Here is a 16,728-nt window from a genome sequence, read left to right as displayed (position 1 = left end):
AGGATAAGCAAGAACTGATTAATCCACTTACATTTTCAGATCATCATCAAATAATATAGGCACAAGGTAAGACTTTTCCTTTCACTGCTCTTAATTACAATATTGTTCTGCTTGATCAAAGTGGGACTTTGAACTTTTCCTAACATTCTTTGCCAGTTTTTCCTAAGCTGATGGAACCTTACCGGCTTTGAAACTGCTGCTCCGTTCTCCTTGGCTCTCCATGAATGTTCATACCTTAAAACATGGCCTTTTAACATGTCTTCCATTAGGAAGCCAGCCCCCCAGGTATGCTAAACTTGCATTTTATTTCATCCGATTTCATCCTGTGTCTCTCACTTTCAGCAGGAAAGCATTCTATCCACTCCACCCAAGCATTCCCCTGATTCCGAGACCCTTTCTAGTGTTGAAATACCACAGAAGCAATTCCCACCTTGTTCTTTTAAACGTATGATCTCAGTGTCAGAACCAAAACTGTTCCAGGCAGTGCAGTTGTAAATGGTCTGGAAGTCAGCCCGTACAATGTTGCTGATGGTTAAGGTAGAGATGACACCTTCATCTGTGCTGACGGTTTCTACCGTGTATCGACCCGAGGTACCAGACTCCAAGACATTTTCCTTCCATGACCAGGCCTGCATATTAAAGCAAGTTGTAATTAGTCATGCTTTCCAGCTACTATCCATCTCCAGACAATACCTATGTGTGTGTATGCATTTACCTTTTGTTTGAAATCTTATGGATGAGTAACATCAGAAGGGTGAAAATCTTATATGCCAAACCAGTTGGGGTCCTTAATGGGCTCAAGTACCATTTTAACTTTATCCAAATCAGCCTATTCCTTCATGGAAGGGCACATCAGAGAGTCCCCCATCCCCTTCTCTCCTCTACTGAATGAGATTTGCTGGCTGGCAGCCAGGAGAAGTGCCTATTCAGTGCATCCTTGGCTGCAGAAAGTATAATCTGGCTCTTCCTTTTTCAAGCTTCAAACCAAAAAATTTAGTCCCAACTTTGAATTGGTAGATGCTGTATTATTTACTATTTTATCCCCTCCTTGGTTCAGACTCCCTGAAAACATTTATTTAACCATAGGATGTCAGTCTACTAGAATGCCCCATGTCTCTCATGGCGTTTCACAACCTTGTGGATGGCCCAGACTCACGATTCGATCCGGTGGAGGAGTGCTGCGGATGAAGCACTTGATCTGGCCTTTTTCTCCATGGAGAGCATGCTGTGTCTGTGTGCTGGAGATAATGGGTGGTCCTGGGAAGGAAGGACAGAGAAAACTGTGGTGAAAGAGTGCTTGACTGCAATTTATCCTTTTCCGTTTCTGATAAATACAGAAATTGTGAGTCTTTCAGCTCACAGTTCCATCTGAATGCCACGCAAGGCAACTGAAGCTCACCTGACAGTCCTTCCTGCCAATTATGTGTTTTATTCTCGGGTGGAAGCAGTGTGGTAAAATTGGGATTCTAACCTAGGAACGTCATGGAAGGATCTTCCCTTCTTTTAAAGCTGTTCAAAGGCTGGATAATCTCTTGCAGGTAACCAGCAGTGGGCGCTGCTGCACAAGACAAATGCAGTCATCCATCTTCTACCTACCCAGTGCTGTGGCCTAACATGGGCAAAACTGAAGGACCATCAGCAATGCAATAAAAATGGAATAAGGAGAGGATTGAGTAGGAATGTACCTCTGTGAGTGCACTGCCTTGGTGCTTGATTTCCAAAACTCCATCCCCTAATCGCTGATGCCTGGAGTAATTTCAGTGTTGCCATGGAATGGGACAAGCAAGCTGCGGCCAAGTAAAGGTGCCGTCATGATTCAGAAGTTTAGGGGCTAAGTATGGGCAGCAAAAGGTATTGGCTTTACTTAACCCCCATTTCCTTCCAGAATTTGGAAGAGAGCCTTGTTTATTACACAAGTCACAATCACCTCTGTCTCACATTCCTAACCTCTACTCTTGTTCCTGATTTCTTTCTCACATCCTCTTAGCTTTGTCCCAACTCACCAAGGCCAATCTGGGCTCTGATTGGAGGGAAAGTAGGCAAGTAGAATCTCTGGGATGGAGGTTTTGGTATGTATCTGTCTCTGAAATGTTCAGTGTGTTTAGGCACACGACAATGGCCTATTGGATAGAATACAGGTAGTCCTCATTTAGCGACTGCCTTGTTTAGTGATCTTTCGCAGTTACAGCATTGATGAAAAGTAACTTTATAACCAATCCTTGCATTTACGACCTTCGCAGGTCTGTAAAGCAAAGGAAAGCTGAAGTCAGATCATAAGCACAGTTGTGGTTTCACTTAGCAATTGCTTCACTTAGTGACCAAATTGCAGGTCCCAGTTGTGGGTGCTAAATGAGGTCTACCTGTACAGGGATTTAGACTGTAAAGGACAATGAAGACTAAGAAATAGTTCTATGGCTTTTTTAAAAAGGTAGTTCTCCTAGTGTTAGCAAACCTCTGTTTCAAATATTTTCTTCCAAGCTGGTTTGATATCCCAAGGAAGTAAATGGAACTCTTGTGTTCCCCCAGTGTTACTCTGGGATACAACTTCTAAACTCATTTTAGCCTCTGATTTCTTTATACAGGTATGAACTGAATTCAAAAGGAGTGAATAATCTTTAGCCAGCTTTACCTCCCATTTTTATTGACAAGACTGGTGTGCAGTATTTTCGTCTGAAGTGGGGAAAGGTGTTCCTGCTGCAGTTGGCAGAGCTGATGAAAGACCCGTGAGGTTGCCCGTGCCAGAGCTGAAGCATCTTTACCAGCTTCACATTGAATACGGCCCACCAATGATGTGCATCTTTTAAAGTTGGGTGGAACTCACTATTCCAAACCTCCAGCCCTAATTTGGGTTGTTCTTTGTTTTCATTTTGCAAATCATCCCATTATTTCCCATTATGGGGGCAAAGATGAAGAAGAATCAGAAGAAAAGGCAATAGATTGGTGGTATCACTGCAAGAGCTAAGCATCTTTAGTTTATGGGGATGACAAGAAAACATGAACTGGGGTAATTCTTGAGAAAAGAAACAGCTCAGCAATATGCTTGAGGGAGGAAATAGTTTTTTTTGCAATTCAGGACCGGCATCTCATGCCCCAGTGGTCAGAATCAACTTGTGAAAGCTGCCAATCTCTCTGTCGCTTGGCATTTGGTGCTGAGCATTAGGCCATCTCCAGGCAGCTAAAACCTTCAGACAGCGTTGCCATGGATATAAATGGTGGCACGATTGTTTGCTGTTAGTTTTAGGAGTTCGGTGCCAATTTATTTGTACAGCCCAGAAGCTGAAAAAAACACAAAACAAACCTAAAAAAGAGTGGCAGATTTGTGACTTCAGGGCCTTTTTGAAATCAAATGGAGGCCAAAAGTAACCCTGGAGGGAAAGGCATAAGTGAATGATATTATTTCCTTTGCTTGTGTTTTAGGGAGAAACATTCCTTTTATTCAATAACTTTTTATTCAGACAAAAATATGTCCTAGTTAAATCCAGCAGGGAGGATAGTTCTGTTTCATTTCATATCATGCATGTATCCACACGGCAAATGTCTATTCGGATTTTGTTATTTCTTTCACACAACAGTCATTTTGAAGTGGGGTTGTCATGGGAATTTCAGGTGCTGGGCATTTTCAATGATCAAGCATATTATGCAACAGTGGCACCCATCGACTTCAACAGTTTAAACCTTTTTTTTAAAAAAATGGAGGTAATTTAGTGCCCTGAAGACCAGTAATATGCCATATTTTTGTCTGCATGCCACGCTGATAATCCAAGGGACACTAAAGGTGATTCCCAAAAAGCTTTTTTAAAATTTTAATTGTGCAATCATTCTGCTTCATCCCCAGATTTTTTTCCCAAAAAAATCCCGTTAGGGATTAATGAACCTATGAATGTTGATTTCTTTTAGTTTTTTTTTTTTCCATTTTCCAGCCTTAAATCTCCTTCAACCTATTTCTGCGTGTGTGTGTGTGTGTGTGTGTGTGTGTGTGTGTGCATGTGTACTGGTATAAACATGCATACACTGATTTGTGTGCATTTTATTATCAGTGTTTAGTAACATAATGGATGTTCATTATTTTCTCTAATATACTCATTTTGGTGAAGTTTTTAAATTGTTCAGACTTAAGCTCCTGAATGAAAGGCCGGAATTAATTCCAATCAAATCAATAATGGCAGCACAAAATTTGGAGGTGTGCAGATTTTAAAAGGTGAGTTTTAAATACATGCACCAGTTTGAAAAGGTGAAATGAAAGAAGACTGCATTAAAATAATATACTCTAGAATTTATCTGTACCCAATTGACACAGGCTTTCATTTGGTGCCTACCTGTGTTTTCCTGTCACTACTTTGTGTTTTCCTTATTATAAAAACACCCATTAAGAAGGGAAAGACAGTTGGTACCTGTGCCCATAAAGCTGGACTGCTTTCGTGGTATAGAATTATGAATGAAGTCTAAGTGGTTGTTCTGTTGTTTCTATATGCAAAATAGGGAAACAGATACACTACTTTGCAATTGAAAGTCTTCTCAACCCCTGGAATTCTCCCTGAGATTTCAGAATCCTAGGGGTGGTGAGAGAGGAGGCAAGCTTAGCATGCTAACCTCTATTCTCCTATGCTGAATTGAGGGCTTACATGTATGAGGAGAAGAGCTGAGCAGAGCTTTAATCTTCCTGTTTCCTGTCTTTGCCGCAAATCTGAGCGCCAATATATTCTTATCGCAAAACTGTCTTGCTTGAAATGGGAATGCTGGAGTCTGGATGTTGGATAAAAGGACCTGCCATCCACCCTCTTGGCAAGATGTTGTACAGCGAGGTATTCAATTAACTAAGTCTCCAATGTCAATCAATACAAACAAAAGACTAACAGAGCCCTTCATGTATCTGGCCTGAGTTATGAGCCTCTGATACAAAACCGATCCTCCAGGGCCAGAGTACACAAGTCCCAGCACCTTTCTTCTGAGATGAAGGAGCATTACTTCTGCAAATGGATTTGACATTTTACATGTATTGAATAAAGCCACAGATCTTTGTAGGTAAGCTGATATCATTTCTACCACTTCGATTCTTGCTTCTGTTCTATTAGGGCAACTCTCAATCTCTTTTCCTTCCATGCATTAACTTGGCTTGTTTGGTGGTGGTTTCCTTTGTTAACGTCATTGTCTAGCATGTGGGATACAAACAGAAGAATGATTCTCAGTGGAAAGGGTGCTTGGCAGCAGACTGATCATGCTCTATCTATCCTTCCTAGCAATAGTCATTTATCCTTATTATTACACTTGGGCAGTGCCCAATAATATCTCCCTTACACAACTGGTAAATACCAAGGGTCCCCCCCCCCTCTTTATCTGGATTGGCAGAAGCTTGCATCAAAATGGATTTCTTATAGGATGTCAAGATTTATTTTATTTCCATTTGGGGAAAGGCTTTTCTAACACATAAGGCAATGGGCAATTCTAACTGATGGGGAGAAGAGAGAAGGATTAAAGCCCCCTTGTTTGCAGAGAGGGGGTGGGGAAGGAAAGAAATAATACCGTGGGATTGTCTAAGAGGGAAGGTTCTTCCCAAACTAGCCGCAGTGGACAGAAATTAGATTATGGATCCTAGTGGCTTCATCAGCTGAATTTTGGGTGCTCGATGGTATCTGGGTTTTTTTTCAACAATATATACAGACTGTACTCTGAATTCAGTATTTCACAGGGGCTTAAGCAAGGGTATGTGTCAGAAGTGTTGAACATAGGTAAGCAATGTGAAATTCTGCCCGTGTGAGGCTTTTTCTTGATATATCCCAGTTGCAGCAACAATGATGAATTGACTGATGTTGAGGACTGCATTCAAAGCATGTGCCCTGTCACTGAGGGATGCCACCTCTTCATTCTTTAAAGGAGGGGTGGACAACAAGTGGTTCTGTAGCCACCTCCAGTGCCCAAACCCATGCTTGAAGTCTTCAGAGTCTGCCTTCCATTATGTTGCTGAATTTTGCTAGCAGGATTTAATAATGAATGTAATATAAAATTTTGGATAAGCCTCAGAATAACCTGAATACAGTTTTAAAATGAAACACTGAGAAAAAGCTAATCTCTCTCCCCAGAAACCATCCAGAAAATTTTAACCTCTCCCATGAATCACTAGTTAAACCAACACTTCACCCATCACAACATCTCTGCAAATAGTAAATATGACCCTCCATAGCATAATTTGATCGCATCCATGCAACCAGAAGCATCTGGGCTCTAGCATTTTGGGGGCACTGCAAATCAATCTTGCCCCTCAAAAGAAGTGCACAAGCATGCATTTATTTGTGAAAAGTTGAGACAAAAGATCCCTCCCCTTTTATGATAGAAAGGCACGAAGAAAACTACATTATGGTAGGGAAACATGTGGCATTAAGCCACACTTCGTGGGTGAAGCACGTACAAAAAGTAGATACTCCATACAAAGATGCATATTTGGAAGAATTGTCCACCAAAATATGTACAGGGTTTTATCTGGATTGACCAGGCTGAAGCCAACAGATGGCTAGCAAAATATAAAACTGAGCCTAACCAAATGGACAACTTATTTTTATACTCTGTTGTGTGATTCGCACCTAAATTTGCGCTCCTTGTTTGTACTGACTTCTCCCCTTCTGCTCTCTTTCTTGTCTACTTGAGACAGACTGCAGTCTCCTTGGGGCCAATGACCACTTCACATTCCATCCTGGGTGACCTCGTGCCATCAGGCACTACAAAACTGTTAACCTAGCAAAACAGTCTAATAAACTACTGATAGGTAATAATGCAGGTCAGTGGGCTATTTCCCCCCACTATTTCTCTTTGCTCTTGTAATGGTATGTGAGAAAGACCTTGAGAGACAGGGCGAAGAGATGCTGCCTAGGGTCAGGTAAGAGAGGGCTATAGCCCACAGCTGCAGAGTGGGTGGAGAAAGAGCCTCAGAAGGGGCCCTCCTTAGTTTCTTGGGCTGCCAAGGAGATGGTGTGAGATCTGTACTTTCAGACTTGCGAGACTCTGTCAATGTATCTTTACAATTAAAAGGGATGTGGTGGCGCTGCGGGTTAAACAACTGAGCTGCTGAGCTTGCCAATTGGAAGGTCGCCGGTTCGAATCCACGTGACGGGGGGAGCTCCCGTTGCTAGTCTCAGCTCCTGTCAACTAAGCAGTTCGAAAACATCAAATGTGAGTAGATTAATAGGTACCGCTTTGGCAGGCAGGTAACGGTGTTCTGTTTAGTCATGCCGGCCACATGACCATGGAGGAAGTGTCTACAGACAAACGCCGGCTCTTCGGCTTTGAAATGGAGATGAGCACTGCCCCCTAGAGTCGGACACGACTGGACTTAACGTCAAGGGAAAACTTTACTTTACTATCTTTACAGTTAGCTCATCTGGACATGTTTCCTGTCTGGTCTACCTGGGAAGGCTGACAGCTCTCCTCTTTCTCCTCATTTTGCGTGTGTGTGTGTGTGTGTGTGTGTGTGTGTGTATGAGGTTATTGAAGCATCCAGGTAGTTCTGAAAATAGAAGAAAACCAGGTGGGGGTGGGTGGGTAATTCCCCAAGCATTCTGTGCTTATTCAGTCCCTTGTCAGTCCCCACCCCTGCAGGATTATTCCAAACAATCAAGTAGGTTGCTTTAAACAATGCTTTCATAATTTACTTCTTTTAGTCTGGCATTCCAGGGTGGGGGAGGAGAGATGTAATTGTGCCCGAGGCAAGGGCATGGGGAAAGAAGCAAGTTCTTTGTTTTCATCAAATGTATCACTTTGTTTTTTACAAGCTATTTAAATTATAATTAAACTGCAGCAACCCATAGGGAAAAGGAAGCTTGAGATAAGAGGTTGAGTGGAAGGCAAGGGAATTTATTATTATTATTATTATTATTATTATTATTATTATTATTATTATTTTCCAGATGGCCTAGTTGAGTTTTCTATGGTGTCTCCTTTCAGCACCCTCTGCATTCAAAATGAAATGGAACCAAGACTGGCAAATGAATTTTGACTGGGGTTTCTTGCATGGAAGCTAGTATACAGCCTTGGGAGAAAAAAAAAAAAGGGGGGGGGAAGCATTATATTTTATCTCTCCTCTCTCAAGACAAGCAGTCCTCTTTCTTCAAACTCAGTGGCTTAGAATCCAGAGTAGTACAGGGAGAGAATCAGTGTAGGGGTTTCTCTCCCCTTCATATCCTTTGCCTAAAGAGTGCAATTTCTTGCCTGAGATAAAGCAGCATGTTTTCCCATAGTCAATAAGACCCTAAATACAAGTACAAAAGACCACAGTGCAAACCTGAAGCTGAAAGCCACTTGTGCCCCTCCCCCCCTTTTTGGTATGGTCCACAGGGCCCAAGTTCCCTTGATTTGTAATTTGGAATACGACTGGAGAATTATTAAATTCATGGGGCTAAACAAACTGTATCAAAGCAAAGCTAGTTCATAATAGCTCTGAATCTTAGCACTGGCCCCACCTTTTGGAGTGTGGCTTCCTGGTGAAATGCCCAATGTAGCCTTGGCCTCCAGATGTTGTGTATCTCTGCCATGAGGAACTCTAGGGTGATTAGCTTAACAACCATACTTTGAACTGGGAAAATAACCATCCAGGGGAATGACAGTGAGGACAGCTAAAGGTAAGTACCATTGACAGTCAGAGCCACTTCCCGCTCTCCTGCACCCACACGTGGAACCACAGCTCGGCACACGTATTTCCCAGCATCCTCTTGCCGCACATTTTTTAACGTTAATGTGTTCTCATTGCTCAGAACCTGAAAAAGAAGACAGTTTGTTCCAGGGGACAGATCTGAAGCCAAGAAGACAAGAATGCCAACCCAACTTTCAAGAATGAAGCAGCCTTATACTAGCTGGATTCAGACACTGTGCTAAATCATAGTTTGTTTTAAACATAATGCATTAGTGACACATCAGCCTAAGCTAGGAACTATGGTTTACAAATCACAGTGCTTGGGCGCATAGGCATTAATTCATATCCTGATGTGGCTCAACATGTAAGCAAATGAACCACATTATGACTTAGCCAAGCATGGAAACCAACCACCAAGTCATCGGTCTGGCTAATTAGGTAATGTCTGTGCTGACAGGGGCATCTGAATCTGAACTTTTGGCACGGAAAGGTAATCCTCTGTTCTGAGTTGTCTTCCCATCTCAGTTTGCCATCTGTTGCCTGGTATGTCTTCTCCTGGCTAGGCCTCCACTGTGCTATCTAGACAGGGAGACATGGCCTTCACCTCCTGTAAGGGCTATCAGCTCCATTCTAGGTTCTCTCATCTGTTTCTACATCTTTCCAATTTCTCTAACCACTGAAACAGCTGCCTCCAAGTGGTACCTTCTGTTATCAGCATCACAATGCTGATAGCAAGCATGATTCTGGCAGAAAGCTTTCTACTGGGTAAGTATTTAATGGCTTGGAATAACCAAGGCTCTGTATATAATAAAATATTTTAGTGTTGAGTGCCCTTATTGAGTATTCCAGTGAGCTGTGACTTCCCCTTCTGTCCCTCCTTCATGCATGAGACATTTAGCATTCTGCAACCCCTGGACATGTTCTGTTCTTATTAGAACTTCTTCAAATTGTGGGTTGTCCAAATATTCTACTGCTTCCTCCTCCTTTCCCTGAGAAATTGGATAGATCATAAGTAATGAAACTAAACACTCAACAGCAAATAAAAGTCTAAGAATTTTGGAGTGTTATCATCATCAGCTGAGAGCCCAGCCAGCTTGGGAAAGTGAAATGCACAGTTTGTAGGGAAGAAAGAAGCATCTCTGAATCTGCGACTTTTAACTGCAGATTGTACTCCCCATCATTTTTAGATGTAGGTGGGATGGCCAAATTCCTATATTTATTGTGTGGATGAACATTTCATTCTCAAGGTTTGGACTGTATCCTAGCCAGTGTCTAAAGATTCTCCAGCATTTCTGTTTTCACATTACATTTCCAGGCAGAGGTGTTACTCCTTCTGAGGTCACAGCCACACTATTAGAAAGGTATCATGAAAATCAGTCCTGTGTCATACAGACCTGCTCCAGTTCAAGCTTCCTTGACCCTTCTGGCATCTACACTGCTAGGCATGCTGCCCTATAACCCACACTGGTTCAATCGACAATTCTATTAAAACTTCCTAAATGCTGAAGCAGGGAATTTTTGGTGCAGCCCAGTCAGCAAAATCTGAACTCCTGTGATATTTGGAAATATGATGAGTCTAAAACAAACATGGCCTTTAGGAGTCAACTTCTTCTAATTGCTTATGGAAGTTGCTGAGGGTCAGTGGCTAATTTTCCACCTATACAACTGGAGCTGTCAGGATCTACCTGCAGCTGAAGTAGACGGGCATTAATTTCTTATGCTGGGATCTTCATACTGGGTGATGGTCTCCCTTCACCTTTCTGCAAAAAGCAAGGCTGGAGCATCTGCTCCCTTTCTCCTGTGGAAATTTGGATGGCATCCCTTTGGGCCTGGTTCCTTTTGCCTTTCTGGCATGTGTTTGCTCTGTAAATACAGTCCAGCATGTTTTCTATTTGGCACTGCTGAGCGTCTGATCACACAGCCAATTCTGCTGCACAGATGGGGGGTTTACACTGATATTTAGCAAAACACTTAAATGCCCTTAGCAGTAGCAAAAGATATTGCAAAGGCATCTTACATCAAAACAAAGAGACTGGGGAAGTATTGCAACCGAAAGCATGTTTTTGCTTTGTTTATGAGATGCTCAGACTGCAACTTATACGAAGCAATCTGTTCATGAATGCAGACAGGCTTAGGGCCAGCAGTGGTGGCAGCAGCAACGGGGGCTGAAAATGAAGGATGATATGCTCCTTTCCACCATTCCATGGGTGCTGACCCAGATGGGCAGGGATGGCTGAGGAGTCAAAGGAAAAAGCAGGTGTTCTCATGAGGAATAGCCTGGGAGGTTGCAAGATCTGCCTGAAGAAGTGAAGAATCGCTGAGGCTGATTATTTGTTATATGGAATTATGGAGCCAAGCTGCTTCCTTGGACTGTATGACAGGGCTGGCCACAGGTAGATATTTAAAATCATAGCTGTTTTATCTCTCTAGTTCCCTACTGTGTGACTCTTCGGGTGCTGCAATGGCCTCTTTTATCACTTCCACCTGATCTTTCTAACTGAAAATGGGAGGATGCAAGAAACACTCTGCTTCCCTAGCTTTTCCAGGGGTAAGCTAAGAACAACATGGCTGAATCCACAGGCTTTAAGTGGGAGGTGGTTATGAGCAGAAATGGGGGAGGGCATGCAAGTTCAGTTCAAACTGTTTTGCAGCCCGAGGCAAGAACTGCAAGGCACCATCTCCTCCTGTTCCCTTCACAAAAGCCAACTAGGTAGCCATTGGCACAGTTCTTGGAGGCGGGAGGCTAATGTAGGGCTGCAAGGCAAATGGCAAATGATCCCCCTCTTTCTCCCATCTCCTTGCTTCTGCTTTGGCCACCTCCAGCAACTGCTTTACACAGGCTAGCTGTGAGACTATGGCGAGGGCTTCAGAGGAACTGAGTTGATTCAGGATAAAGAATAAGGAGCAAGGCTGTCTTTTAGGAAAGGAGCAGAGACTGAAGCATGACTGCAAGCCTTCAGCAATTGCATTAACAGTTGATTGTGCTCACAGCAATAAACACACAGACAAGCTTGCTGTAGCAGAGATGGATCAATGCTAACATCTTTATCATTGCCAAGTAGCCTGTAATCTTGTCAGCAACTAGGGGGGGCTTGAAGCTGTGCAGCAGCCATTTATCAGCCAGAGCAGTATTTCTCAACTGTGGCAGCTTGAAGATGAGTGGACTTCAACTCCCAGAATTCCCCAGCCTGCTGGCTGGGGAATTCTGAGAGTTGAAGTCCACTCATCTTCAGGCTGCCATGGTTGAGAAACACTGAGCTAGGGGAAGCTAAAGAAAATAAGAGAAGCTATTTTTCCAAGTAATGCCTCCCAACTCCAGAGAAGACTGACTTCCAGTTTGATCTGTCCAAGGCCATGAAGGAAAGACTTTGAAGGATGGATTGGATCAAAAAACAGAGAGAGATGGGAACCCACAAAAGGATGCTAATTTTTCTGTTCTTCTTTGGTGAAATAAATGGAAAAAACATGGCCAGAAGTGTTATTTTTGTGGGAATGGAACACAGAGCACATGTGTTGAAAGGAAATTCAGGATCTGATGCCTTAAGATCAGGAAATAGATAATTGGGAAGATGTTCGAGAACCATTGATGCTCAGAGCAGATAATTTGAACAAGGTAGACTAAAGCTTTGAGACAGAAGACAGGTTCCTATATTCAGAATGCAGTATAGACCCTCATCCCCATTAAGACTGTCCCTTCTCTGTGCAAGTATTGTAGGAATGGTGGGTGGCAGGTTCCAGCCCTGCACACTGATATGCACATCTGTACCATGCATCTGTGTTCAAATATATGTAATGCGATGGGGTTTCATGCTTTTTCACTGTTCTTGACCAATGGAATCCTTCCTATTGCATTAATGCACATTGCCAGCATGTTTCAAATTGCAGATGGGAAGGATCTGGTTGTGTCATGTTCACCGTTTCAATGTTCTGAATACATCATAACGTTTCGCATGTCATTTTCCTGACCCGGGTTTGCTGGAGGGAAATTTCCAGCCATGCCAGGCTGTAATCTGTTTACTGCACTGTGGAATGTATGTTTGGGTTATTGCCTCTGTCCAAGGTTACTTTCCCAGGCTGATGTGGGTAACGGCAGCTAACACCTGGGGAGGGGGTGGTTGCTAAGAGGGAGTGAGGGTGGGACTGGATTTGAAGCGAGGGTTTTTAGTTTGTATTTGGCGTGCTTTTGCTCATTCTCAGCTTTCTTTGTATTTGCATACTATTCTTTCAATAAATCAGTTATCCTTAAGCCCTTGCTTGTGAGACTGAGTCCGTTAGAATAGGCAATCATTACAGGTTGCCACTCACCATCTTTTTGGCTATTGTACATACAGAAGAGAGAAAAGGACATAAATTTAATCCTGATGAAGTACACCTGTTAATATGCCAGTTTATTTATAAAAGAAAAGTGAAATTCTGGATTCCATCTATTACTTGACTAAAGCTGATAAATATATTCATGCTTTTCCAGCACTTGATTATGGTGTAAAATAGCTGCTTCCATGTGGACTGACTCCATCAAAAGCCATTATTTTTAAGAGAATACAACTGCTCTATTTATTATGATAGATAGATAGATAATAGATAGATAGATAAGAGAGAGAGAGAGATGATAAAACCACTAAGACATGCAAAACATCTTCTGATACTGTGGCTATTAAATAATTAAAAAGGCATGCATAATCCTAAGTAAAGCAGATCCAGAACAAATCTCAGCCTTAGCTTGGACTGCTCACAATGAGTGTGCAATGTAGTGATAGTTTACAAAGCCTCACCTGCCACAGAGAGATTAAATGAGGCCTTGGCCTTTAGTTAACCCAGATGCTGCTCATAATGGGAATCTGTTCAGATTCTATTAGGGCTATTTTGTGAAGCTCCCCTTTGCAAGCAGAAATGCGGAAAGAGCTGTGAGTGCCATGGAAACCTGTCCTTTCCATTTTTATTAGGCCAGTTACATAAATCAACCTTCATGACCTCTGCATAGTCAAACATTTTCGTTTCTCTTAATTTAACTATAAAGAACTTCCCATTTGACTCTGGCTAGGTATCGCTGCCTAGCAGTCTGGCTTGGGATGATACACCATCCCTTCCTTGGCTTGATTGCTCAAGAAGACCCCTACTAAAGCAAAATGTAAGTGGACTATTGGAACACAACAACACTGTTTTTCATCCACCCCACCCCTTTATCCAATGAAGAGAAGTAGGGTCTTGCAGACAGCACAGGGAATGGCCTCAAAGGACAGGAGGAAGAACTGCTACCAAGGCAATGGTCAGATAAGAGGTGCTTGAGCCCTGGCCAAGAAAATAATTTGAGAAAACATCTCAGACAAGCCCCTCCCTAGTTCATATGAAGAAAAAATATGGGAAGGGGAAGAACATTGAGGCTTGCAAGATTCTGTTACTGCAGCTGTAACAATAAAGGCAGTCCTAACCTACAGATAGTCCTCGACTTAGGACCACAAATGGGACCGGAATTTCCATTGTAAGTTGTCGAGGTCATAAGTCGAGTCACCATGTGACCAGACCTGATTTTACAACAATTTTTACTGTGGCCATTAAGCGAATCATGGGTTGTTAAGTGAATCACTGTGGTTGTTAAGCAAATCCAGCTTCCCCAATGGGTGTTTTTTGCTGGGAAATGGCAAAAAATAATAATAATTGCAAAACACAATCATGTGACTCCTGAATGCTGCAACTGGCCATAAATGTGAGCTGGTGACTGGGGGTGGGGGGTTGCGATGTTTTTTGGTGCTCAGAAGTGCTTTACAGGCCATGAAGCACCCATTCTGAGGCTATTATCACTTCGGAGTGTTGTTAAACGAATGGCCATAAGTTGAGAACTACCTGTGTACAACCTTCTTCTCTTAATATGGTCTACTTCGTAGGGCTGTTACGTGTTGGGGAAACCTCCACAGGCCAGTGGAGTAGCATGGTGGAATGTATATAATGTGCTGTGAGGAGGGGGTCCTGTGTGGCCGCCCACCTAACAGCTCGATGTCGTTGCTTTTGCTCCTGGGTGAAGAATAAAGAACATAATTTCATGCAACTGCCCGTGTCTTTGGTCCTGGCTCAGAAACGAACCTGATAAGGAAATATAAAAAAATTCTAACACCATATTACTAATTTTAAGTCCTTCTAGCTCAGTGATGATTCTAAAATAGATTAGGAAGTTCTGAGCAAACATTTAAATTGGGGACATCATGGCTTAAAAGTCACATGCTTAGTCACTACAGTTTTTAAAAGCTCTTTGGTAAGTTATGGAGACTTTCCCTGCCATAAACATTCTGGAAGAAGAGTAAGAATACATGACGTAAGTGGCAGAGCAGTAAGGTGTCACTTAGCTCGGAAGCCGATCCTCAAATATCTGGCCAGCTTTGAGCAGCACTGCTCATTGTTCTTACCACGCCAGAGCCTCGCTTCATCCAGACGATGGTCAGAGATGGGTTTCCAATCCAGGCACAATTAAATACGGCATCTGATCCAAGATCAACAAGAAGAGACTGTGGTTCCGTCATCATGCGTGGCCCAACTGAAATTAAAAAACGGTTGAAGAAAAGTTCTATGCAGGACAGGATAGCCTCTACAATTTAAACATTTATCACAGCAACTGTGAAAAAGAAAGAACACAGAATGAACACTACAGCTAAAGCATTGAGTTTGAACTGAGTTCTTCCTGCTGTTGTGGCCTAGAGCACTCCCTAAAGAAGTGTTTAGTCTAACCCTTTTCCAGGAAAGAGGATCTTTTGTTAGACGAAGTATTGTTATTAGGATCAATTATACTTGGCATATGGTATCATTTTCTGACTTTATTACTACTTTTTTTTAGTGTGACTGTTATTTTTTAAAGCAGCATTCAAAAGCTGCATCCCCATCAACTGCTACATGGCCATCTGCTGACCTGCAAAAAAACAACAACACCCCAGCACAAGGTGTTAAATGGATTAGGCAATGTTCTAGTAGCTCAGTGGTTGAGCCATACTTACAATAGACATCGACTGTTCTGCTGATGTTGGTACTGCCCAGAGCATTGGTTACCTCACAGGAGACAGGTTCAAAGAAATAGGTGTAGTCAACAATGGTCTCATAAGCATCACTTGATGCTTCCTTTATAATGTGACCCTTTTTGGCCCATCTGTGGAGAAACAACAAAGAAAATACCAGGGCTGGGTTAAAATGGTAGTCATGGAGAAAGCAAAATTCACCTTTATGGAAGAGATAAGGCAGGAGATTAAAAACAAAACAAAAGCTAAGCAATCAGAGGGAAGCTGGATTTTAGCTACCACTGAAGTCTGATGCCCATGAATAAATTACAGTATGGAACCCATGTAAAATACCAGGTTCCTCCAGTAATTTTCTACATGTCAACTAAAACATTTGTTTCAGTGGCTTGCAGGGAGAAGGAGAAAACTGCTCGATCAGCCTTTCTGTCAATCCTTGCTTTGTTTTAAATTATAGATAAGTGTAAAACTACTGGATCAGCAAAGAAAGTCACCTGTGGCACACAAATTATTTATTTTATTTTGAAAGTCTATATCCTAGCTTTCTTCCATCACGGAACAAGATACAGGGCACCCACGTATGATTAGACTGGTGGCTGCTTAAGGTAAAGGTAAAGTCCAGTTGTGTCCGACTCTAGGGGGCGGTGCTCATCTCTGTTTCACAGCTGAAGAGCTGGCGTTTGTCCATAGACACTTCCGTGGCCATGTGGCCGGCATGACTAAACGGAACGCCGTTACCTCTCCGCCGAAGTGGTACCTATTAATCTACTCACATTTGCATGTTTTTGAACTGCTAGGTTGGCAGGAGCTGGGACTAGCAACAGGAGCTCACCCTGTCATGCGGATTCGAACCGCCAACCTTCTGATCAACCAGCTCAGCAGCTCAGCGGTTTAACCTGCAGTGCCACCGTGTCCCTTGGTAGCTGCTTAGTTCTGGTGAATTAATTGGGTAATTATGTCCTGGGAACTTGCTTAGAGAAGTGTCCATGATTGCTATAGTATTTTGTTTGGTCCTCTCAAAGCAATTTGTTTTTACACATTGGTTTAATTGTAAAAAAGCATAGATTCTGATGTATTCCTCTCCATTGCTAAATGGTGCTGAGTGTATAATATAGA

The 16,728-nt window shown here is 42.5% G+C and overlaps 1 protein-coding gene across 1 annotated transcript in view; it reads right to left on the bottom strand.

Moving 5' to 3' along the window:
• The window catches only part of KIRREL3 (kirre like nephrin family adhesion molecule 3), a 672,744-nt gene that overhangs the window by 53,635 nt on the left and 602,381 nt on the right, over positions 1-16,728 (bottom strand). Inside the window, exons 8-12 of the mRNA XM_063310966.1 lie at positions 15,598-15,746; positions 15,016-15,143; positions 8,615-8,741; positions 1,157-1,257; positions 431-629 (exon numbers count right to left, since the gene is read on the bottom strand). Coding sequence (XP_063167036.1) covers positions 431-629; positions 1,157-1,257; positions 8,615-8,741; positions 15,016-15,143; positions 15,598-15,746 — 704 coding nt within the window. The remainder of the gene's footprint in view (positions 1-430; positions 630-1,156; positions 1,258-8,614; positions 8,742-15,015; positions 15,144-15,597; positions 15,747-16,728) is intronic.

Source organism: Candoia aspera, chromosome 9 (genome assembly GCF_035149785.1).
Source record: "Candoia aspera isolate rCanAsp1 chromosome 9, rCanAsp1.hap2, whole genome shotgun sequence".
In the NCBI taxonomy this organism is placed as follows: Eukaryota; Metazoa; Chordata; class Lepidosauria; order Squamata; family Boidae; genus Candoia; species Candoia aspera.
This window is presented reverse-complemented; position numbering and strand designations above follow the sequence as displayed.